The 24,462-nt window shown below is 41.8% G+C and overlaps 1 protein-coding gene across 2 annotated transcripts in view; it reads right to left on the reverse strand.

Annotated features, from left to right (window-relative positions):
- Positions 1 to 24,462, reverse strand: part of L3mbtl4 (L3MBTL histone methyl-lysine binding protein 4) — a 448,777-nt gene that overhangs the window by 113,523 nt on the left and 310,792 nt on the right. For both annotated transcript variants that reach the window (XM_052750167.1, XM_052750168.1), the window contains 2 exons: positions 13,955 to 14,128; positions 3,834 to 3,904 (listed from right to left, as the gene is read on the reverse strand). In XM_052750167.1, coding sequence (XP_052606127.1) covers positions 3,834 to 3,904; positions 13,955 to 14,128 — 245 coding nt within the window. The remainder of the gene's footprint in view (positions 1 to 3,833; positions 3,905 to 13,954; positions 14,129 to 24,462) is intronic.

Below are 24,462 nucleotides of genomic sequence, written 5' to 3' on the forward strand. Positions count from 1 at the left end.
TTTTCAAAAATATGTGAGACTAGCCCATGCATTATCCGTATCACCCAGATATTCCACTCACTGAATTTATTCACAAAAACATGTACACAGAGGCACCAACGCACCCACTTGGAGCACCACTGGAAAGAGCAAAAGACTGAAAATGGCCAAGACTGAGAGGCATACACTGTGCTATCTACATAGAGTTGAACAATATGTAGCAACCATAACAAGTGAAATAGGACTTGGATGGATCCCAGTTTAGCAAAAGTCAGATGTTTCAGAGCACATAGCATATGATTCCTCATATAAAATACTCAAGATGGAGATGTGTTACCGACAGTCAGTGAATCACAGCAGAGCTTCTCCAGGCAGAAAGGAGTGACTGACAGATGTCCATTTGGCCCCCTTTCAGCCAGGTTCTGTTTCTTGATGTAACTATTGATTAAGTAGGCTGATCTCTTGTGGATTTCCTAACTTTTCTTACTGACTTAGAAAACTGACCACCATCTATTAGGGGAAAAGCAATGTTGGCTGTATACTACACATAATTCTATGCCAGTCATAAAAAGACTTGTATTTTCATATCAAAAAATAACCTATGGATGATTTATCATTTTCATTTATGTTTCAGTTTTGGGGCTTATAAAACTACTGGATGACAAAATGAGAAGTAGTTGCATTCTAGTTATGAATGACTTAGATACAAATGATAAACATGTAAAAAGAAGCAACTCACTAGCTAAAATTTCCAAAATTCCGAAGGGATCCCCAGAATGGTGCAATGTGGTGGCCCTGACAGGTCTGAGGTACCAAGAGGTCATGGTATAGCTCAACCTCTGAGATATAAGGACACAGCCAAGTAGGTTAATGTTAGTGTCATGAACTGTAATAGCTCTGCTCAACTTATACTGAAGGAGAGTCTTCTGTCCTCTATGGGACATTCACTGAACAAAGGTAAAAGCTTGAAAATTTATAAGATACCTGCTGTGAATATTGTTCTGTATAAATAAAACACTGATTGGCCAGTGGCCAGGCAGGAAGTATAGGTGGGACAAGGAGAGAGGAGAATTCTGGGAAGTGGAAGGCTGAGTCAGAGAGACACTGCCAGCCGCCGCCAAGATGAGAAACAGCATGTGAAGATGCCGGTAAGCCATGAGTCATGTGGCAAGGTATAGATTTATAGAAATGGGTTAATTTAAGATATAAGAACAGTTAGCAAGAAGCCTGCCACGGCCATACAGTTTGTAAATAATATAAGCGTCTGTGTGTTTATTTTATAAGTGGGCTGTTGGACTGATGGGGCTTGGCGGGACCCAGAGAGAAAACTCCGGCTACAGATACCTAACTCCATCCTAGAGAAGGGACACATTACGTTTATGACTATTCCTTTCCATGCCCATGAGCGGTCCCACTTATGGATGGCACAAAGAAGCATCGCCTCTTGTCATGCTTTTGGTGTGACACTTGGTACAGATGGCTAAGACAGACTCTGCCTTACTGCCCATCTATTTTACAAGCAGAGATCCTTATAAAAATGTCTGTGTTTCCTTTAACAAACATGTATTGTTAGACAGTAACTTCTACCACCAATTCCATTTCTATATATTCCTATTGGAAAGAGGTTCCCAATAACACAAATCTCTAAAACTATAGTGGACAATGTAACAGGAGGTTTGAAAAGAGCCATAAATCTATGGCAATCATCATATTTATTGTAAATAAAATGATTTGGAAAGTAAAGATGGTCACTAGTGAAATCTGAAAACACATCTGCGATATGAAAATCAGAAGCTGGGTCCACAGGCTGCCCACAACCTGGGAAAACATCCAGTGTTTACAATTTCCAGTCACAGAATAAACGAGAACACATTTCAGTTCATTTTCCTTAAAAACAAAACAAACTGAAACAAAAACAAACAAAAGAAAACCAAACCTCCCAATGAATGAAAAAGACATTGATTCAAATCTATATATCAAAATAAAAAGTAGAAGAAAAAGATGAGGAATTGCAAATGAAGCTCCCATTATAGGCTTAAAAATGAAAGGTTATCAAGCAATTATTTAATCACAGAGGAGTGATGCTTAGTTTTACTGTTCTGTCTCACACAGGTTAGAAATGGAGCAAATGAACTTAATTATAATGGTAAAGACTGGCTGGATACAGAAGTTGCTCTCTAAGTGATGTGTTAGGCTAGAAACCAGGTGCCATGTATGGTCTGTACATCTTCCTGCAGTAGAACAGATCCCTGAATGCATTTCCCCAAAGCTCTGAGACAATGGTGTGCTCTGTACAAGGCGAGAGCTCCCCACGCATCCTGTGACATCACTACTCTACCTGTCACTTACAGACCTCCCTGAGAGGAAGTGAAAATGATTGAGTTCAGTAAATGCAGGAAAAAAAAGTAAAATAAAAACATATGGGTATAAACTTCTTACAAACAGTGCAGAAAAGCACAAGGGCATACTGAGCGAGCTGGAAGAGACTCGTTCTTCTCATTATGCAAATGCCTTTTGCTAGAGTTATTTTCTATTTTGGTCAGGATGATCCTCATTACTACTTTTACTATGTGAAGCACAAAACTGTGTATCTGTTTTAACAGGAACATATACATAATTACTCTCTGCAGAAATTTTCAAAAATGTCAAAATATGAATTAAAACACCAACACTTCTTTTTTTTAAAGGTTTCTTATGTAGTTCCAAAACATGCTGCTTACAGAATGAAGCCTTGGTGCAATGGATGAGAACATTTGGAGCAGTTTCTAAAATAATCATTACTTATTTAAAGCAAGGCTTAGCTCTGGCTATATTATACAGAAATTCTTCTGAGAAACGTGTAAATGTACAATGAAAGCCAAGTACCTCAATTGCCCCCCATTTTCTCCAGAAAAGACCCCGTCTCTTTGTGGTTGAGATGGAAATTCACAGTTCTCCCAACCCCAGGCTGAGCTCTGTCCCATCCAAAAGGAGCAGTTTCACTTTGGACATCACAGCCCTCTGGTGCAGTGACTATCCAGTCCTCTTTTATCTTAAGAGAACTCCATCAGGAGATTGCAGTGGAGATGAACTACAATGCTATACAGTTGTATTCATTTTCTTTCCAACTCAGCAGAAAACTCACCAACAGATGTGTGAGGTTTTGAGAGCTGAGAATTTCAGACCACAGTGGCCGAAGACTAACTACATCCTAACTACAAATGACCAATGTTTTCGTCTCACCAGATCAAAATGTCAGTGCCAAGACAAGGCAGCTCAAGGAAGACCTTAGGCAGCTGTCACAGAGCATGGCCTCACATCCTGTCTGCACTGAGTAGTCACTGGAAGGAAACATCTAAATGAAGACATGATATCCCTTCTCCTTTCTGCGACCCCGACAAATTTCTTGTCTCTGACATCAGCTTTCTTCCCGGTAACTTTCCTCCTGACCTACTAACAACACACATTTTCCCATTGTCCAATTTGTCAACCACAGTGACTTTCCCTGCTGCATTAAGTGGCCCCTGGAGAAGCAGAGAGCACACCAGAAATACTGACTTCCACAAGACTGGATCTTTTCTGACAGGAAGAAGAGTACAGAGATGACAGGGACTTTTTCACCTTTAAAAATGAGAAAACTAAGATAGGGGATTTGAAGTAACAGCACTTGTTATTCGCAGGGTGGGTAGCACACCATGAATCTCAGAGTCTCTTGACTTCAGGTCAGGTTCTTGGCAACACTCCCTACCAGAACAAGGAAGCCAAACAGACAGAGAAGACAAATGCCACAAAGAAGAGCCAAAGCCAGAAAGTTCTGTGCTTTTGCTAGTGTTGGGTTTTTGTTTTTGTGTTGTTGGTTTATTTTATTTTTTTACCTCTGAAGAGATTATCCAAGTCAATATCTTCTTTTCCTTTGATTTTCAAACACTTTGCCTGCTGTACAAGTCTGGCAAAGAACAGAAATAAAATCTAGATTCATTATCCTGTGATGTAAGAATAAATCACGATACCAGCACAAATTTAAATAGAAACCAGCAGAGTAAATGACAGCGAATTAGTAGGTGTTTCGCTGCATAGTCTCATTATAATGTTTCTTCAGTTTAAGATTTAAAGAAAATAGGAACTCTTGTTCAGAAACCCTGACTTTGAAAACTGAACCTTAAAAGTCTTTTCCTCCATTCACCCCAGAGAATGATCTCTTCTGGCTTGAGGAGTCATCTGGGACAGTGGGTAACAGGGTGGTAGGTGGGTAAATAATAAGCAATATTCCCAATTTGGGCACTTATTATTTCAACCAGAAGATTATAGACACTGAGCCCAAACAAGTGTATAAAGTAATTTAGTTGCATTGCTGAATGTCAGAGAATTAATTAACTTTTGCAATGTTGCAGAATACAGTGAGGGCTAATTTTGTAACTCTTTCATCACAGGACTTCATTAAAAATCGAGATTCCAGCTTCATAGCAAAGACTGAAGTTTTTCAAATGAAACTTCTCCAGGGTTGCTAATTAGCTACTAATTAATTTTAGGTAGGCAGAACTTGAGATAATTCACTTATCTGCATGTATTTATGATTTTAATAAACATATAATAATGTGCTTTGCCCGTGTGTTTTCTTAGTGCAGTTAATGGTTTTCATTTTATCCCCACTGACAGGCCTGTGAGCTGGTCATGATAGAATGGGGGGAGGAAAGGACTCCACTACCCAAACTCTACCTAGAAATCAGAATTGCTTTTAGATAAACTGACATATTTTTATCTATAGTTTTTATCACAGCAGAAGTACATCTACTCTTTAGATAGGTATCTTCTTTTTTTTGATCAAAAGAACAAGAAAAAGTTTAAATTGTGACCCCATCTTTGGACCTTCTGCTACAGTGCACAGTAGTGGGCGATGCCAGGCAAAGAGCCGAAACTGGGTGCAGGAACCCCTGACTTGATGCCTAGCACTCAGTTCCTAACTCTGTGAGATGGACTGAATCTTTAAACACTTGAGTTTCAGTGTCCAGTCTGTGACGTACAACATACAATATGCCTAACTGGGTTGGTCTGTGCAATTAGTTAAACAACATATTTTTAAAGCACCATCAAAGCCGCTATACACTATTGATCTTCATACAATCTGTGCAATGTTTTAACAATTCAGTGCATTTAACTTTCTTTAGATTCCCTGTGTATCTCTATGTGTTGTCAGGATTCATTTACATTTTTTCTAGCAAAGAGTGTGAACTATAGAGAGAGGATTTAAGCTTAAGTAGTGAGTTTCCAATGGTCAAGTGGAATGCTGGGTGTCACCAACCTCTGTGCTCAGTGTCACAGCACAGACATTTTGTAAAGGAGCTGGGGAGAAAGGAACAATTTTAGTGCTGCTCACTTGTTTTTGGATATCTTTGGGGATTCCCCCCTCAATTTTATAAATTCGATAGCATTGTGAGTTGATTTGAAATGCCCTGACAACATCCCTCTGCAGTCTATGCTGGTAGATCTATCACACAAGATTAAAAAATAGAAGCTTGTCTGCTTTACATGATGTTGGTGGGATTTAAAACTATTTTAAAATAAATGTATCTGGTGGCATTTTTTTAAAAATGCAAGTCATTGGAATTAATCAAGGCTATCTTTCCATTAAGTCCCAATTTCAAATGGTTACATCATTAAGGAGATACCCAAGCCAAACCTTGTAAGCAGTTCGGACACTGAGAAATCCAGATGCATAAGGGCTCCCAGGCTCTCACTTCACTTTGCCTTATTCTCACAACAATATTCAAGACTTATAAAAATGGAAACTGAGGCTCAAAATCACCGGACATCTTGCCCCTTCTTAAACACACAGAGTCCACAGTACAACTAAGACACAATGTCAAGTCTTTGGGCAGTAAATGTAGTCTTTCTTCTGTACCACAGGTCATCTCCAAGAGGCATGATGCCTACTGTTCCTTTATAGATATGAGAGGCCTTTGGGGGGACCTGAGAGAACATGTCAACTACTTTGGCTGAAATGCTTATACTGTGCACAGTTTTAGGGTAAGAGCTGGCCATCAGTGGTCCACAAGTCAATTTCTACCATGTTCTGGTACACAGAATTTCCCAGTAACACAGGCATAGTTCCTGTCTGTGGCTACTTTCATGACAGTGGCTGAGTTGACGGTGGTAGTACATATTTAGTATCTGGTTCTTTAGAGAAAAATGTTGGCTGACCATTGTTCTAGAAGTAAAGAAAGCAGCCTGTAAAGTCAGAATGTGTATAACACACATATCTGACACTTATTTGCAGGTAAATTCTCCAAGACTATGCAATATTCTTTTAGATTTTTCTGCCCTCAGATTGAATTCAGTCAAGATGGTTTCTCTTAACAAAAGACTTCTCATGTGCCAGGGCATGAGGACCTGCACACTGGTGGGAAAATGGCAAATGTTCTCCATGGTACATTTATATGGGGAAAATACAATAAAGTACTTGTCAACAGAGGAACAGGTTGAATGGACAAAATATATCCACATACAGACTATGATGCAGCTGTTAAAAATGATACATTGGATGCATTTGTTTTTATTTACTAACATATATCTGATGTATCTTTTGGTGTGTGTGTACATGTGTATGTGTGTTGTTGTTGTTGATATTGTGTGAATATGTTCGTGAGTGAGCACTTGTGTTTGAAGGCCAGAGGTTGACATTGGACATCTTCTTCAGTCATTCTCCACCTTATTTTTTTTGGAACAAGGTTTTCCACTGGAGAGAACCTGGACTTCACAGAACGTCTAGGCTGACTGACCAGTGAGTGACGAGGATCCACCAGGCTCCACACTCCCAGAGCTGGGGTTACAGGTATACTGTTACCCTAGATTTTAACCTGGGTGGTGGGCATCTATACTCAGGTCTTCACACATGTGCAGCAGGCACTTTGCTGACTTAGCTAAATCCTCAGGTCTCCCATAATGTGTTCTTTCTATTTCTTTTTCTTCTGAGACAGGATTTCTCTGTGTAGTTTTTGTGTCTGTCCTGGATCTTGCTCTGTAGACCAGGCTGGTCTCGAACTCACAGAGATCCTCCTGGCTCTGCCTCCCAAGTGCTGGGATTAAAGGCGTGTGCCACCACCGCCCGGCATGTATTCCTAAATATATGAATTGTTGCAGATTAAAACCACTTAATGTGAATTTTGTAAAGAGGGAGGATTCACCTACGTACTTGTATGAAGATGTAGACACTGAAGAGGTAAGGATATTAGCAGAAGTGGCTTCAGTTTGCAGAGATGAAGAACAGAATAGGAATGAGAAATGTTTGACTCTTAATAATTCTCTTTAGTCTGTACCAGTTAGGCTGCTGGATGGAAAAGGTCTGTATATTATTAATGTTTTTATGTTTTATTTATTTACATTTTATGTGTATAGGTGTTTTGCCCACATGCATGTCCTGGCAACTGTGTGTGCCTGCTTCCCGTGGAGAACAGGGGTGTCAGAAGCCCTGGAACTATAGTCATGGACCGTTGTGAGTCATCATATAAGTGGTAGAACTGAACCTGGATCCTTTGGAGGAGCAGCCAGTGCTAGTAAATGCTGCGCCATCTCTCCAAGCTGGTACATTTTAATTTTACTCCTCTATATTTTCTAATTTTCTTCCAGTAAGCAAGTAATGATTTTATAATGAGAAAATCATGTTAACCATCCCTGGTTTGCTATGCAAACGAATGGCAAAAGATTATTTAAAAGTCCGATTGGGTATAAAGGTGAGAAGAAATGCCTGCTGGAGCTCAGGCAGTGGTTATTTTTTTTTTTTTTGTGGGGGGGCGTCCAGGAACACTAATATTTGCTTCACACGAGGAAGCATGTAGGCCTTAGAACACAGTGTTCTGTAGAACTTAATCACTAAGAGCCCTAGCTGAGGAAGCGCACCAGCAATCCAGAGATTCACAATAAACTGGAAACTGCCTGATGAGAATCATCCCGGGAAAGCTCTCTTTCAGGATCTCACTGACCAGCACTGGGTACTATGTAACGTTCAGCAGGACTGAGGCTTGCTGTGGAACAACATGGCCGCCGAGCAGGTGCTGAAGGACCAGGACCCCGGGACTTGATGAATCCTTCCATAGCACCCCAGCTGATGGCTTATTTCATTTTTGACCTGCAAATTCAGCAGGATCTTTTGTTTCCTCCTTCCTTAGTGTCTCCCAACTACCCATGGTCTTGGGGACTCTGCTGTAGGGAGCTGCCGAGCGTGTTGCAGGCAATGTCCTTTCTTTTATTCCGTGTGACTGTTCCCTAAGCAGCCACACTCACCTGCCTCTTGGCAGCAAAGATCACCAACACACCCGCTGTCCAGTCGACAGCCACTAGAACCCATTACCTTAATTCTGGTCCTGTCCTACCACAGACCGGTGAGGGTAATTTTCTTATTACTAACAAGGATAATAACATAAATCTCTGGCAGTTTTGTTCACTGCTGTATCACTGCAGTCTGAATGGAGCCAGCCCAGATGTTTGCTGAAGGGGTAAATGCTGAGGGAATGGATGGATAGCTTTAATTTCGGGATCTAGCTGTGGTCAGGGTCCCACATTCAGCAAGGTAAATGTTCCTGAGCCAACTCCAGGATACAATCCGATTTAGTTCTGATGGTGTTTTAGCACTGAGTGGGCTGTGGTATGGGATAGCAAGTAGAGGGACCAGAGGATGTCACACAGCACAGAGTCGCCGCCTCTGTGCTGTGTTAATGGGGGAACATGGTTATTCGCTTTGGTCTCCTCATTCTTATATTGAAGAAGTTAGCGATCATGGATTTCTTGATTAAGGGGCTTAATTTAGTTACAGATGCTGAATTTTCTCTCCAACCAAGTAAGTGAAGATCTAAGTTCCTACTGGTCCCAAGACGATTGTTAAATGAGGACTGTAACTAGGCCAATGGTAAGGTTTTAAAGTCAGCAAATTGTATAAAAGTAGGAAAGAAGATACAGAATCATGACTTCAAGAGTCTTCGCGATGTGCCAGGCCAAGCCACAGGATATGGCTTTATCAACATTTATTTCTATCTACATATGTCTTAATTCAAAACGTAATATACAAGCTCTTGCATTTGCATCCATTTTTAAAGCAGTGGGGGCTCTGGGAGGAGCATGAATGTCAGTCACTGGCTGAGCGAACTTAGATGCACTAAAAAACTTATAACGTAAAATGGTAATGACACTAGAAGGCTGGAGCACCGGTTCTCCGACTTGGCATCTAAGGTGCTTTGAGGAACGAAAGGCACATGCAGAAAGGCACAGAACAGATACATGTAGACACACGTGTGAGCTACTCAAGGGTGACACAGAGCAAAAGGGCGGAGGGCTAAAGGCAAGAGAGGAGCTGCCTCTTCCTTGACTCTGTCTCCCAAGGCCACCAAGTCTCAGGCACACATCGGGTGTTCAAGTCTACTTCACTGGCCCAGTGCCTACCAAGCGCCGGACAGTATTCTAGGTGCCAGAAACGTAGAAGCATAAAACGCACCCTCCTCTCCTCATGTTGGCTGGAACTGCCCAAAAAAGGTGCAGAGAGAGCTGGGCCATGGGCAAGGGAGGAGCTGTGGATGGGAGGCAACGTGGAGCAGAGGGCAGGACTAGACACCCACTGCTAGAATACAGACAACACTGTGGCTGACAATGACAGGGGTGGATGGGGACACCCACGACTGGTCCCAAGCAAAAAGGAAGCCCGGTGCATTAAATAAAATCTACTGACTAACACAGAAGGTTAATATGTGGAAAAACTAACTGTTGTATTGTGGGGAATGGCCCCATAGAAGGTTATTTTATGTTACAGCTGATTTGAGAGGTGGAAAGGAACTAGTTGGTTCATGGTAGTGAGATTTATTATCACAGTCATTAGGAGACAACTCCATCATGTGCTGTTTGCTCTGATTATCGCAATTTCCCCAGCTGATTTTTATTATCAACACAGACCTTCAAGGAGCATATAGATGTATGAATGTCAGGGATTGGGGAAAGCAATGTGGCGTTTTCTTTGCTTCTTAAATTAAAAAAACACATTAGTAGCACTGACTGCAAATGATAGGAATTTTGGTGTATGGTGGAGCTGTCAACTGTGCAAGCTTAATGCTTTAGTGAACACTGCTTTGGGGGAGGTAAAGGGAGTTTTGAAAGAACACTTGGGTAAGAAAAACCTGAAGAATGCTCTCCTCAGACTTGAGATAAAGAGAGAGCAGAAAATACAGGGGCAGCTGCACTCCATAGGAGTTATGTTTACCATGAAGACATTTATTGGTTCTCATTTTACTGTCCTTCCTTTAGTATATTATGGTGAAATGTGTTCAAGGTGGGGACTTTAGTATTATATGCACTGCAGAGGAAGAAAGCACCTGAAGGGACACAAGGTAGGAATTTTATTTTTATACAGTAAGAAATGTTTGTATCATATATGACCCTAAAACTCCTAGCAGAAGTATAAATGGGCAAAGTACACTCAGCTAGGCCTTCTAAAAGCCTCACACTGTCTGTCCTCCTTTGGGCTGAATGTAATTGAATGTGCTTAGGATCTGAAATTAAGCATTTCTGTATTCAAACTCCAACCTCTCTACTGGATTGTCTGTGCCATTTTTGGACACTTTTGCCTAAACTTTCTGAATCTTCAGTTATCAACGTGACAAAATCAGAATAAGAAAAATACCAAAGCCAGGACTTTCATAATGATATGATAAAATTAACAAAATAATAAAACATGAATTGCTTAGCCCAAAGGGAATGGGTGATTTTAATACCAAGACAATAGGAATTGTTGATATGTCCTATGTTTTTAGTTCACTAGATAGAAATAAGCTAGCTGCAATCAGGTGACTTAGGTTTGGGTCCCAGAGCAATAGCCAAGAGGTCTCCACTTCCTAAATACAGCATCCTTGCTACAAACAGCAAACTGTGGTGACAATAATCTCCATGCTGCCTAAAGCACAAAGCTATAAGAAGCTCTAAACAGTTAGGAGCACTAGGGGTGCTTCTGACCATGCAGGACACACCTCAGTGAAAACCAGGCAATCTGTCTCCACTCAATGCACCAAGAATGCACCATTACTTACTCTAGCAACACAAGAACGAAGACTATAAACATTTCTTTAAACTAAAACAAGGGAATACACTTCATAAAAACTAAATATGTACTTTCAATAGTTGCTACCTATTATGATATGGTGAGTCTGAGTTTTAAAGTTTAAAAGTTTTAAAGTTTAAAGTTTTAAAAAACAACTTGAATATGAGAGTTTTCACAGGTCAGTCTTACAGACATTGGGCTTATATATCCTACTTGGTTCTACAATGTGACCCTTTAATATATTAAAAAAATATGACCATAAATAGACTTTCTATTACTGAGGGAAGTAATAGAGTCATAAATATACTACTAGTGACCTCACTGCCAAGATTAATAAAATAATTAATATACAATATATATGTTCACGTATATGAGTGTATGGCTAATATATATGAGGTAATGCTGTACTTCTGTTTGAAGTGTAAGAAGTCTAGAGATGCTAACGGGACAGAGTTTGTTTGCATAAGAAATGACAGAATCCTGTGCAAAACTCGGGCAGAGAAAACACATGGAAGTCAGATGCTCCCCTCCATCTGCATTTGATCTTGTGACTTCAATAATCTGGGTTAGAGCCACAGCAGCCCCAAGGTGGGACTACTGGGGAAAGGGAAGGGACATGAACTGTAGTTGATCTGCTCGCAATCAGCCCATGGATCACCCAGTGTCGGTTTTGCTTTCTCTTTATTCCAGTCTAGTAACCAGTCATGCCACAACCATGAACAGGATCAGAGACGGGAGTGGGTGTGACCGTGGTGCCAGTTCTGTGAATGCAAGTGCTCTTCTGATGAATGCCTGACCTAAAAGGACAGCTTTGGACTTGAAAGCTGAGAGCGAGGGAATGATTCAGGGTAGGCACCGTGCGACAAGCCCACCTCCTGTTGCGACTTACACAGCTCTAAATGTACACAAAATAGAATTTGATATAATAGGGTCACTTGAGACTTTTGCATGCGTCATTAGCTGTTCTTTCTCTCTGTACTAACTATTCTACCTGGTATACTTAGTGCGAAGTCCCTCAGAAACAGTAAGGGACTCAATAATGAGAAGTTTGAGATGGGGTGATAAGATCCCATGTTTGCTGGGGAAAACTGGTTTGGTTAACCTCTGAGATGATAAAAAAAATTTCTAAATGCAATTCAGAGACCTGCTTAGTCTCTGTGATTTGTGACATTAGAGATGAAAATCTAAAATATTTACAGGGGTGATGGGCTGAACTTTCACTCAGGGAAAGATACGACAGAATGTAGCAAAAAGAAAGAAAGCACATGAGTGCACTCGTCTCTATGACTTTAGATTAAATAAGCCTTGTTCTCAGAGAAAATAGTTTAAAAAAGAAAAGAAGAAGGGGGGAAAGCCTCCTTCCATCGAGAACAAGAAGGAACACACATGCTCTCAACTACTCAGAGTTGTAAACAGTGTGGGTGTGAACAAGCAGAAAGAACAACCAGACCCTGTGAAGTGTCAACAGAGGAGTGGGTGTGCAGTAGGTAATAAAAACGCAAGACACAGCTACAAAAATAGAGGCATGCGTGTGCATGTGGAGGAACCATGCAACAAAGAGGAGGCTGAGTTGCAGTTGTGTGCTGAGCCATCAAAATAAAAACAGCTACTTAACAAAAGTGAAATGTCCTCCACATGTTCTCAGCCACTGGTATGAAAATAGGACAGATCTATAGTATAGCATGCCACACACACGTGAGAGTGTGTCCACCGAGCCCAGTTCTCCCACTGAACATATGTAACCCTGGGACTTGGGGTGTGAATGGGCCAAGGTGTTCTAAGGGAACTCCACCCACGTGATAAATCCCAGAAAGAGTGTGATTCTGAAGTTTGAGACAAGGAATAGACTCTTCTGTCAATCACAGATGATAAAGTGGGGTCTCATGGCCTAAAGTGGGGTTTCGAAAACACTTGGTTACCACTTTTCTCTAGAACAGTGGTTCTCAACCTTCCTAATTTTGTGACCCTTTAATACAGTTCTTCATGTTGTCATGACTCCCAACCATAAAATTATTTTTCTTACTACTTTATAACTATAATTTTGTTGCTATTATGAGTCTGAGTCATAATATATTCATATATATATATATATGAATATATAGTATATATATATTCATATATATTATATATTCATATATATTCATATATATATATATATATATGCAACCCCCATGGAAGAGTTGTTCGCCCCCCAAAGGGGTCACAACCCACAAGTTAAGAACCACTGCTCTAGAACCTCCTTCACCTCAGCATTTGTCTGGCTCCCAGTGACACACTTATGTTTGTCTTTTTCTGTGTTTGCAATCCCTAGCAGGGAGGATGGGGTTCTCCGAAGAAAAGATATTATTTAGATTGCTTGCTTGAGTTAAAAAAAAAAAAGTCAAATAAGGTTGTATCTGAAGCTTCTCAGAAAACAACTACAGAAATAAAAAATGAAAACTGTAAATTTATATTTAGGAAAGTTAACGTGTCACTGCCGCCGCTGCCGCCGCCGAGTTAGGTTAGAGAGCAAAGAGAGTCAGAACTCATATCTCAGGCATGTGTGAATTAAAGATGACAGACAAGTAACTAATCCAAGGGCACCGTTTAATGTGACTCCAGGGGTATGAATTCTCAGCTCGTGCCAAAAAATTTCGCTAATGAAATGAGTCCAGAGAACAAAAATGTTTGCAAGAGAAAAGGGAATCTTTTAGGACTATACATTTGAGATGTACTTTCTGTTGCTTACGGACAATATGTACATTCAGAAAAGAGACCTATTCAAATAGTTTGATGGAGGAGTGAGTTAACTCTGTGAGATACTAAATATGACATTACCCAGAAGAATTATCTTGGCGAAATGCAGAGAACTAATACTAGTAATAAATTCATTCTATTAGAATTCCATATGGTTACTTTCTGGTTCAAGTTTCCAAAGTTTCTTACCTGGACTGACTGTTCATCTTTTCACATTTTCCATTGAAATTCAAATCGCGGATGTTTTCTGATTTGGAATGTGAAGACTCTGATTCCAGATTTGTCCCTGTTTGGTCTCTCAGGCGGTCCTGAAGTGTCACCTCCCTCTTCAAGTTCATGTCTGAGTATGGGCATCCGAAAGCACTAGTTTGTGTAAAAAGGAAAGCATGGCTGTTAGTTTATCATGATAAATCAGGGCACAATGTCGTCAGAATAGACATATATCTAACATTTAAAAATGAGAGACTTTCTTCTTTCGAGTGGACAAACTCTGAATGTACAGATTGTATGTCAGTAACAGAAAGTACATCTCAAATGTATAGTCCTCCCACATTACCTTTTGAGGAAGAAAGTCTCTAGTTGGAGGCTATTCAGCAAAGTATCGTAGACACATTCATTAGCACATGCAGCATTTATAATTTTGGGAACCTGCAAACCTAAGACTAGCCTCCAGATGTGCCTCCCAGGCAACAGCGAGGAGGATGCCAAACACTGGTTCCCTCAGGCTGTGCTCTCTGGTATGCGAGCCCTTTTTACCTACTTGTTCCATCAGTGCTGAAGGTAGCTAAGAACCTCTGCCCCTCCCAGAAATCATCAGGCTTTGGGAGCTTAACAGTCATGTGCACAGAAACACTATGGCTGCATTTCTCTGCTCAAGCTTCCTATTCTTGTTTGGTGCTGAGGGCCATGGGAGTATATAGCAGGTGACAGCTAGTGTTTGACAAGTTGACCCACCAGATTTATAACTTCCTGTTGGGGAGCCTCACCTGGCAAGGCCGTACGGTCACTGGCTGTGGAAACTGGTTGTTTTCTGTCTGTAATTTTCTCATGTGACACCACTATACCTCCCTAAAAAGAACAGCTATGGGGTCCCTTCCACAGCCCATTGGTATTATGTTTTACATCTTCGGGCACACATTTATCTGTGGATGGTCAGGATGATGATTTCTGCTTAAGCTGTATAATTCTGAGGTATAGAAATAATATTAGAATATTGTTCTTTATTGACGCAGGAAAGTAACAGTATTCTCAGTCACAAAGATAGTTAATTTTAGACTACAGAACAAATTCAAAACAGACTAAGCTGCCCCTGCAGAAAATACATAAAGACAAGACCCCAGGTGTTGTTTGTTGATGATTCAAGGTCAAAACTGAAACAACTTTGATATACATAACTCCCTGCAATAATTTTCTTTCTACATGTACCCCTATGACTCAAGGTTCAGCCTGCTACCGTTATTGTTAAGTCCTGAATTTCAATGTCATTCTCTGTCTGGGAAAGGGTTACATGCTTGGCCATGCATGACTGGCTGGTCAGCATGACTGGCTGATCAGTGCGACTGTCCTAGTCTGAGAAAAACTGTGTGATTCATCATGTGTTATGAGATTGGGTCGGACCCCTGACAATGTAACATATTGTAATTAATTGTCCAGAGTTTGGCTGTGGGAGGAGCAGAGGCAATGTAGAGAAGGAAGCGATGCAGAGTGTGAGTGAAGTGTGTGTGTGCTGAGTAAGAGGTGAAGAAGAAGCATTAGAGAAGTCGAGAGAAATGTGAGAGAATGAATGAGAGAGTGAATGAGCAGAGTAAATGAATGATGCAGAAGAAGTCTATGTGTGTGAGTGTGTGAGAGAGAAAGCTGTGTGAAAGAGCCGCTGCTACGTACAGGAACTGTGTTAAGAGCTGTATGAAGAGTGTGAAGGAGCTGTGTAAAGCATTACATGGTGAAGTAAAAGAGAGCATTACCATCAGAAAGTGTGTGTGTTTCCTTATTTTCCCATCAGGTAGAAAAAGTCTAGCCCTCAGATAGATAAGAGTTTTTCCCAAGCCCTCTCTACTCTGAGGTGTTCTTTGTGCTACCCTGGAGCAGATCTGGGAGCCGGCCTTCCACGCATGGTCTGTGATAGTTCAGGAGGATTGCACTCCTAGGTGGCTAAGTAGACCACAGCCCAAGTGGCCTGGGGCTCTTCTTCCTCCTCATCATTGTCAAATGGAATCCTGAACTGAGAATGTTGGCTTTGGTCGAGGGGTCAGCTAGAGCACATGATCCATCTAATCAGGCTCTTCCACATGTCTGTGTTCATGGTCCTTCCTCCAAAAAAACAAAAAAAACTTCAAACATTTGCTGTTGATAGCTGCAGAGTAGCTACTACCAGGGAAAGTGAAGATGCCACAGATTGTCTAGATGCTCTGTGGGGAAAGGTGCTTCCTGTCTCAGGCTCAGAGTTCCCCACAGTGGAGTGAGAGAGAATCAAGGCCAACTCAGAAGAGTTTCCATGGAGAAACACACAAGCGCACACACACACACACACACACACACACACACACACACACACACACACACACGCTGTAAGACAGACATTCCCACAGTTTCATATCAAGATCCATTAGACAGTGGCTTCTATTATCACCGCATTGTGAGAAGAAGCGACATCTAGAGGAGTCTGTGGCCAAATACGTCGATGTAGAGACAGTTGACTTTTTCAGGAATACACTTCCTCTTTACTATACATCTGCTCATATTGTACAAAAGAACTTCTTCATGAACACAGGAAAGATGCATCATGGACCAAAGCCAGCTTCCCTCTCTCTATCATAGAACACGTTTTCCAGAAGGGTCTGTAAGCATGCGTACTCCAGAAGGGCTTTAGTGGCAAGTTCTATCTAGAGTTGGTCTCTAGAATTGGAGTGGAGTAGCCAAGGCCCAAGCCTGGCCCAATGTAACAAGACAGAACTGTGTCAGTATCACAGTATCATGGTTGACCAACAGCCTCTGCCATAGATAGGAAGGCCTTTTTTGCGGGTATTGTTAAATTACACAAATTAGTGCTGGTCTATTGGCCTAGACATCTTTCAGTTATTGATTACAGTAATATACTATACATAATAATGTAGTGAATCCCCTAAATGAGTAATTAATTGCTAGGGCTTAAGCACAGTAGAGAACACAAATCTGGTAAAGAAGTTAAGACACTCATACCAATAAACAAAATTCATAATAAAAACAAGAAGTCTGTTGGGTGTGTACCATAGGCCATCACAGTAGTGGGTGTTCCACATACATCATTATCACAATGCAACAGGTTTACATCACATGAACAACTTGCTCATTCTCTACACTTTCTTGGGAAGTCCCCTGGTTACCAAATTATTAGTCCCAAAGGTGGGCAGAGAGGGAAAAAATCTCAAAAAGGCATGTTAAGAAATCCCTGGCATAGATCAGACAGTGTCAGGCATGAACAGGAAATCAGATGGGTAGGGAAGTGGGGAAGGATCTGGAAGGAGTTGGGGGTGGGATAGAGTATGGTTAAAAAAAATTACTGTATAAAATTCTCAAAGGATTTTTAAAAATCATGGCATAATTTTTGTGCAGAGACATTGGGGGTGCCAATACACACAGTGTTAGGTCGGGGACCTGCCCAATAGCTGGGAAAACATGGTGAGTGGCCTGAGATGAAACACTATTTACAGCAGCATAGAGCAGGTTATGTCTGTTAAGCTGCACCATTGGAGATCTAAGAAAGCACCTTCTGCAGAGAAAGGCTAGAAAATTTTACACTAATAAGAGAGACTGAGAAGTCTTGTTCTACACACAGCTGCTACTTGGAATCATTAACACCCATCTGACACAGACTCCCAATTTGAAGCTTTAATGATCAAGGCCATAGATTTATTTAATTTTTAACCTCCTGAAATAACTTTAGGTGACTCTTGCTACCTGTTGTTGCCCCTACCCCACCCCCACCTCTCTGGCTTATTGGTCCGGCATGGAGAGACAGCGAACACAGAGCTTTCTTGTTCAGTACTTTCTTATACTGGAAGAAATTTGTTGTCCTGGAACTCCCTTCACTATTCAGTGCATGGCGTCATTCAGCATTTGCCTATGTGCTGACAGCATTCTCATCCTCTTGGACTCCATGGCCACTAGGAATTCAAAACCAAACGGAATCCCTGGAGCATCGCTAGAATGAAGTAGTTTCTGATTCAGCCAGGCAAGGCACGTGAGGACCTGGATCCTGATGATAGACTGTGAGGTTCCCAAGAATATATTCAATGACAACAACATACTTTGCAGAAGAGCCTGGTGAAAAATTTAAGGTACCGATGGAAGGTGAAAAGGAAGCACAAAAGAAGCAGGAAAATGGAGCTCTCAGATCTAATTGTTTGCAGCACTTTGAGCCTCAGAAGCAAAGTTATGAATATGCTGGGAGCCTGGGTCTGTATTGCGACACTGATAGCCTGCATTCTCAGCAGAAAACAGTTCATGTAGAAGAGATGGCATGCTGACGGTGGCCTCCCGTCTCACAAGCCCAAGCCGCTGCCCTATAGGCATGCAAGTGTGTAAGAGCACATGTGGTTCTGTAGCCTAGTCACATGGAAAAAAAATCAGTCCTTGAAGAGGTATCAAACCCTTGAAATCTAACTCTGCATCTTTAGATTTAGCTAAATATTGGGGAAATACTGCTCTAAAGGGAATAAAAATAGAAATAAAATAGAACAAAAATAAAAATAGCCAGCATAGAAAATTTCTGTGCTGGCTAGCTTGAAGTCAACTTGACACAAGCTGGAGTCATTTGAGAAGATCTCAACTGAAAAAAAAACAATGCCCCCACCAGATTGGCCTACGGGCAAGCCTATTGTGCATTTTCTACATTAGTGATTGATGTGTGTGTGGGGGCGGAAAAGCCTATTGTGGGTGGTGGCACCCCTGAGTAGGTGTTCCTGGGGCAGATAAAAATTAGGCTGGGCAAATCTTGGGGAGCAAGCCAGTAAGCTGCACCCTTCCATGGCCTCTGCATCAGCTCCTGCCTCCAGGTTCCTGCCCTGTTTGAGTTCCTGCCTGACTTCCTTCAGGGATGGACTGTGCTGGGGAACTGTAAGCTGAATAAACCCTTTCCTCCCCACGTTGCTTTTGGTCATGATGTTTTAATCACAGCAATAGAAACCCTCAGTGGCCTGTGTTGAAATTGCATTGAGTTAAGCCCCCAGTATTCAGGGTCTAACAGCACTGTCTGAATGATGGAGAAGTATAATAAGATCCCAGGTCACTGCGGGTGGAGACAGAGAGCAGACTGGCTGGCTGAGGAGACCTGCAGGCAGCAAGAGTGTTGGCTCTTCTGATGGAGCTGACCACATCGTGTTCCTCCTTAATTCACAAAGGAACTGTTGTTTGCAGGGAAGGGAAGAGACATCGTGATCTATTAGGCTGGCCCACAGGAAACTGAAACGTGGACATTGGGAGTTTCATACAGCTCACTCAAATCCTTCATAAAACACTGTCAGTGCCAGACTCTTTAACAGTCAAGCCGATGAATAGGGGAAGTAAGCTAAGCAAGCATAAAGCTGAAAGACAGTTGAAGCAAGCAAAAGAGTTTATTCTTTTGACAGATCCCTTTTACCTTGCCATGAAAGGAAACAGTCGCAAACACCATTAGTGACTCACAATGCCAACACTATGAGGTATTAATGATTACAATAAAATGCGGTGGATTTGTGTTGAGAATATGCAAGACTAGATTTTAGCATCTGGAGGTAAATGGAAACACAGACCACTCATGCCTCCAGAGCAGCACTCTGAAGGCAGCTAGCTCTGCCTCTGCGTCTCAATGAGGTCAGTGTGTGGGAGGAAGCGACTCAGGCAGCGGATGCCGAATCCCTGCATTTGGTGTCTGGCCAGGAGACCCCTCTGCTCCTCTGTCCTCCTTCCTGTCTCATCAGGGACGTCTCATCCCGAGGGCTGCTGTGGTTTCCCTGTTCCCAGGTCCCACCCTGATGACAGGAGGCCAGAGGCGATTCGCCAAGCCCCATCCTCAGATTTTACAGGCACAAGGTTCAGTAGCAGCAACAGCAGCATGCTCTGGTACCCTGGAATCTGTGTGCTTCTTCTGTTCTGAAGCCTCATCAGTCTAGTAGGATTTGGTTCCCCTACATCAACACCAGCGTCGGTCTTTATTTGAACATGTCCAGCCACCGCCATAACTAGAGTCTGGGTGCTCTGGTGTGGCACACTGTGGTCCAGCTTTCCTTGCAATCTTGCCCTAGGACTCAACCCTTATCCCCTAACCTCAAGCCAGGAAGCACAGATTCACTTCCCCTATGCCACCTTGCCTATCTTTCTAACCCAGAATGACATCCTATTGTGTCCTTTGCCTCCTAACTGAGATCCTGACTAGCATCTCGGATTCTTGCCCTCTGGCTTCGGTTTGTCATCTGTGGACTCCGCTGACTGCTCAGGGACCTCAGGTTCTGAGAACCAAGAATTATCACTGTCTATCAGCAACATTTGAGCAATCACGATTTCATCTTCACCGCCCAGTGAATTTGGTTCCTATTTCTGACAGTGTCACTCCACTAAAGATAATGAGCCATGCCCTGTCAAGACCTGGAGATGGGGAGGTTGGGACCCGAGGAGCCATAAATAAGTTGTCACAACTTACCTCCCATGTGGAATGCAGCAATAGCTTCAGGATGGCCAGGAAGGGCTGAGGCGCCAGGCTCCTAGGCCAACTTCCCCCTCCCCTTAGCAACCTCTCAGCATCAAGTTCCAGCTCCTTCCCAAATATTTATTTTGCTTTTTATAACAGCATGGAAAGGAAATGGGAGCAGTATAGACAACAAACGGTGAACACGACACAGCCCCCTGAGTGCTGCCCTTCAAAGCATAAATAACAACCCGGGCAGTCAGCAGAATTGCACAAGTGTCAGGTCATTGACAAGCTTTCCTCTCATCCTCAGAAGTGAAGTGGCCTGAAATAGGCAAGTGGCTCCCATGAGGGAGGGGGATGCAAGAATGGTCCCATCCAGCCCAGGAATCAGGCATGCAGCTGCATTTCAAAGCATTCTGCTCCAAATGCAAGGAACCCACCTCTGCTTGATATTTCAGTGAAGCACTTTATTTACCAAACGATATCATTCTTCTCTCTCTCGGAGGGAGATAACAGGGAAAAGTCACACCCTAGCTGGGAGGTTTGATTTTACAGGCCCTGTGTGGAGGCGCCCTCACTTGACACCTTTTATGGATTGGAAGGTGTGAGGGCCTGGGCTTTTGCCAATGGGAAGCTGCCCCTATCAGATGACAAAATGGGTCTCTGAGAATTGGCTGAGAAAGGGGATCTCCAAGAGATTAGAAGGGAGGAGGTAATTGGAGCCTGAGCTATCATCTGTCCTGGACATGAGCCTCGCCTGATAGTGGGCACTTGCTGAGTTCACTAGCAGCTGTATGGATTATGTAAGGAAGTAACACCATCCTCTAATGCTACTTCCCAATATGTCCTCATTACTTTTAAATTAAAAACACAGTTACCTCTCCCCAGAATGTACTGCCTTTAATATAAGTAGTCTAATCTTACCCGGTGTTATAAGGCTGGTAAGTAAACATCCTTGTTCTCCCTTAAGAATATATTGACTTCTTAGAAAAATGGCACCAAAGATAGGGTACGTATTGAAATACACATCACTGAAACTATGTTATAGATATACAAGTCTCCATAAAACTTTTAAAAGCTAACATATGACCTTAATTGCTGCCGATTTTACTTTCAGGAAGCCTGGGATTTGGTACAAGTGATACATATTTGACTGTAGACTAGGAAGCATCATCACCTGATTTTAAATACTAAAAATGTGGCATAATCTCACACATCAAAATAGAAAAACACCTCTCTCTCTCTCTCTCTCTCTCTCTCTCTCTCTCTCTCTCTCTCTCTCTCTCACACACACACACACACACACACACACACACACACACACACACATTATATACATGTATATATAAATCTGTGAATATATATGTATATATGCATATGTATATTCATATACATATATTCACAGATTTATATATTATTTAATATCTATCTATTTAGAGTATCAAATTTCAATCAGTTTTCTTTAAATTCAATAGCTTTAAAATAAGTTCCCAAAACAATACAGCCAGTTCTCACCCATTACACAGCTGTTATTTCAAACATCAGATAATTTTCTGCACACACAGCAAAAAAATTATGACCATTCTAAAAGTTCTATTACTGGAGTTCAAAAGAAATCTAAATACGTACAGAACTTAAAGAGTTGAATGGAAGGCTCTTGGTTCTTAAAATTTCCTGTACAATCCTCCAAGAACTTATAAACTCATGAAAACGGCCAATTAGAAAGCTAGATGAGAGTTACGAATTGAATTAAGCATTATAACTGGTTTAACAGGGTGACAAAAGGCATGGGCCAAAGCATTAGAGAAACAATATTAAAATTACTCACCGTTAAACTTTCCACAAGTTCCTCTACTTTTCTGCTTTTTATTTTCACATCTATAAAATGATCATAGTAGCGAGGGCTTATTTGAAAAAATGTATGAGTCCACATGAAAGTCTTTGTAATTTTAAGTAGAAATCAAACAGTGAAGAGTTTTTAATTTTAAGATTTTGTTCTAAAGCTAAAGCACTGTAGAGTTGTCTACCACATGGTAGAGCTGTTTTGGAAGGTCTCAGAACTTTAAGAGATGGACCCTACCTGGAAGAGGGTCACTGGGAGCATCATGGTCCTGGGAAGCCATACCTTACCCCAAACACTTCTAGCCTTCACTTTCTCTGGCAGAGTCTGTGTACAACATGAAGTGTTACATGTTCTGCCATTCATTCTGAAGATCTGCACCACTATAAGCCTAGATTTGGCAAAGCCAAGGAATACAGACTGAAAACTCCAGAACTATGAGGCAAATAAATCTCTCCTTGTACATTGCTTTGTCAAGTATTTGGTCAACATGAAGTAGTTACTGTATTGTTGAGCCCCATTTGGACACTTCTTTTGTCTTCTATTTCCCCAGTAAGAATTCTGGGCTATCCATAGGCCTCCTCTGATACCACCTCACATAGATGAAGACAGACAGCTGGATTGGAAACTGACCCATGGGTTCCCATTTGATCTCTGCTGACATCTTGTATATAGAGATGAATTAATGTCACCAGGAATGGAAGACAACATCGGCCTCTGTATTAGTTACATTTCTCATTACTTTGACCAGAACACCTGACAAAGTCACTTAAAGGAGTATTATTTTAACTCATGAATCCAAAGAGTTCAGTCCATCATGGGTAGCTCCATCATTTCCGAGTCTTTGGGGAGGCATAGCATCATGGTGACAGGGTATGTTGTGGAGGAGCAGAATTCTGCTGTTATTTTTAACATTGAGGAAATTTATTGAGGATGCCTCCTGGACCATAACCCTCTCTGTATTTTTTTTTTCTTCAATAGGAAGAAGTCACTCCACTAAAGCACTCTGGGAATACTGAAACAACAAGAGGCTTTTGGGACAGACTGGAGTGAGTTTCATTCCTGCTTCTATCCCAGTCTTCTAGTACATGGTTTGCTCATATGTAACATGAAGACTAGATTCCAGGACATGGCGTCAATCTACATAGAGAGTTCAGCACAGAATATATTGCATACGTGCCTCCAATAAATGAAATTTCTTTCCAGGTGTAACTCACCCTACTATAATTGCTGCTGGCAAGAGGAATTCAGTTTTTACAGTGCATCTGAGAAAGAAAGAGCCATTCTTTCTGTCCTTCCCACTGCTCGCTTGTGATGTCTAACCCGGGTTGTCAACTTGACATCCTTGAGAGGGGGTCTCAACTAAAGCATTGCTTCAACCAGATCAGCTGGTGCTCATGTCTGTGAAATATTTTTTTTTTCTGACTGCTAATTGATGTAAGAGGTGCCAGCCCACTGCAGGTGGTGTCACCCCTGGGCAAATGTTCTTGGGCTGTGTAAGAATGCTGGGTGAGCATGAGCCAGGGAAGGTAAACTAGGAAGCCGCACTCTTCCAAGACCTTTGCTTCAGTTCCTGCCTCTTGGTTCCTTCCTTGAGTCCCTGCCCTGACTCTCTTCAGGCAACCTTGGGGTTGTAAGATGAAAATAAATCTTCCCCCCTGAAGTTGCTTTTGGCCATGCTGTTCATCACTGCAACAAAAAGTCACTAAGACAGCACTCTTAGACCCAAGCAGCAACATTTCACACAGAATTCAATGGCCCCTGAAGCACACCCCCTTACCAGCCATTTGCATCTTCATTACCCTCAAAACCAAGCTCTAGTCACTTCAAAATGATCTCTGCTCTCCAAACTTGACAGCCTTTCCAACTTTCATGAGTGTGAGTGTCACTATGTTGTTGCGGGAACTACTGATCTTCTTCAATGGAATAACTTTTCTGCCAATCAGAAGCCGTAAGTGCGAACTTATAAACGCCCAACAGCCTGCCACTCAGCACCTCAGTACACATAACATAGACCTGGGATGGGACACTTCACATATTTACTCCTATCCCTCAGACTAATGAGAGGCATTATCCCAACACAATGCTGAAGAATGAGAATCTACTGTCTCAACAGCAGAGAACACGTCCTCTCTCTCATCTCAGTCTCTTCATCAATGTCTCCAAACTCAGCCCATGTTTGTTACCCTCTTTGCAGTTCCTCTGTCTAGCCCA

This window comes from Peromyscus californicus, unplaced genomic scaffold, assembly GCF_007827085.1.
Source record: "Peromyscus californicus insignis strain IS unplaced genomic scaffold, ASM782708v3 Scaffold_21__1_contigs__length_65335640, whole genome shotgun sequence".
Lineage (NCBI taxonomy): Eukaryota > Metazoa > Chordata > Mammalia > Rodentia > Cricetidae > Peromyscus > Peromyscus californicus.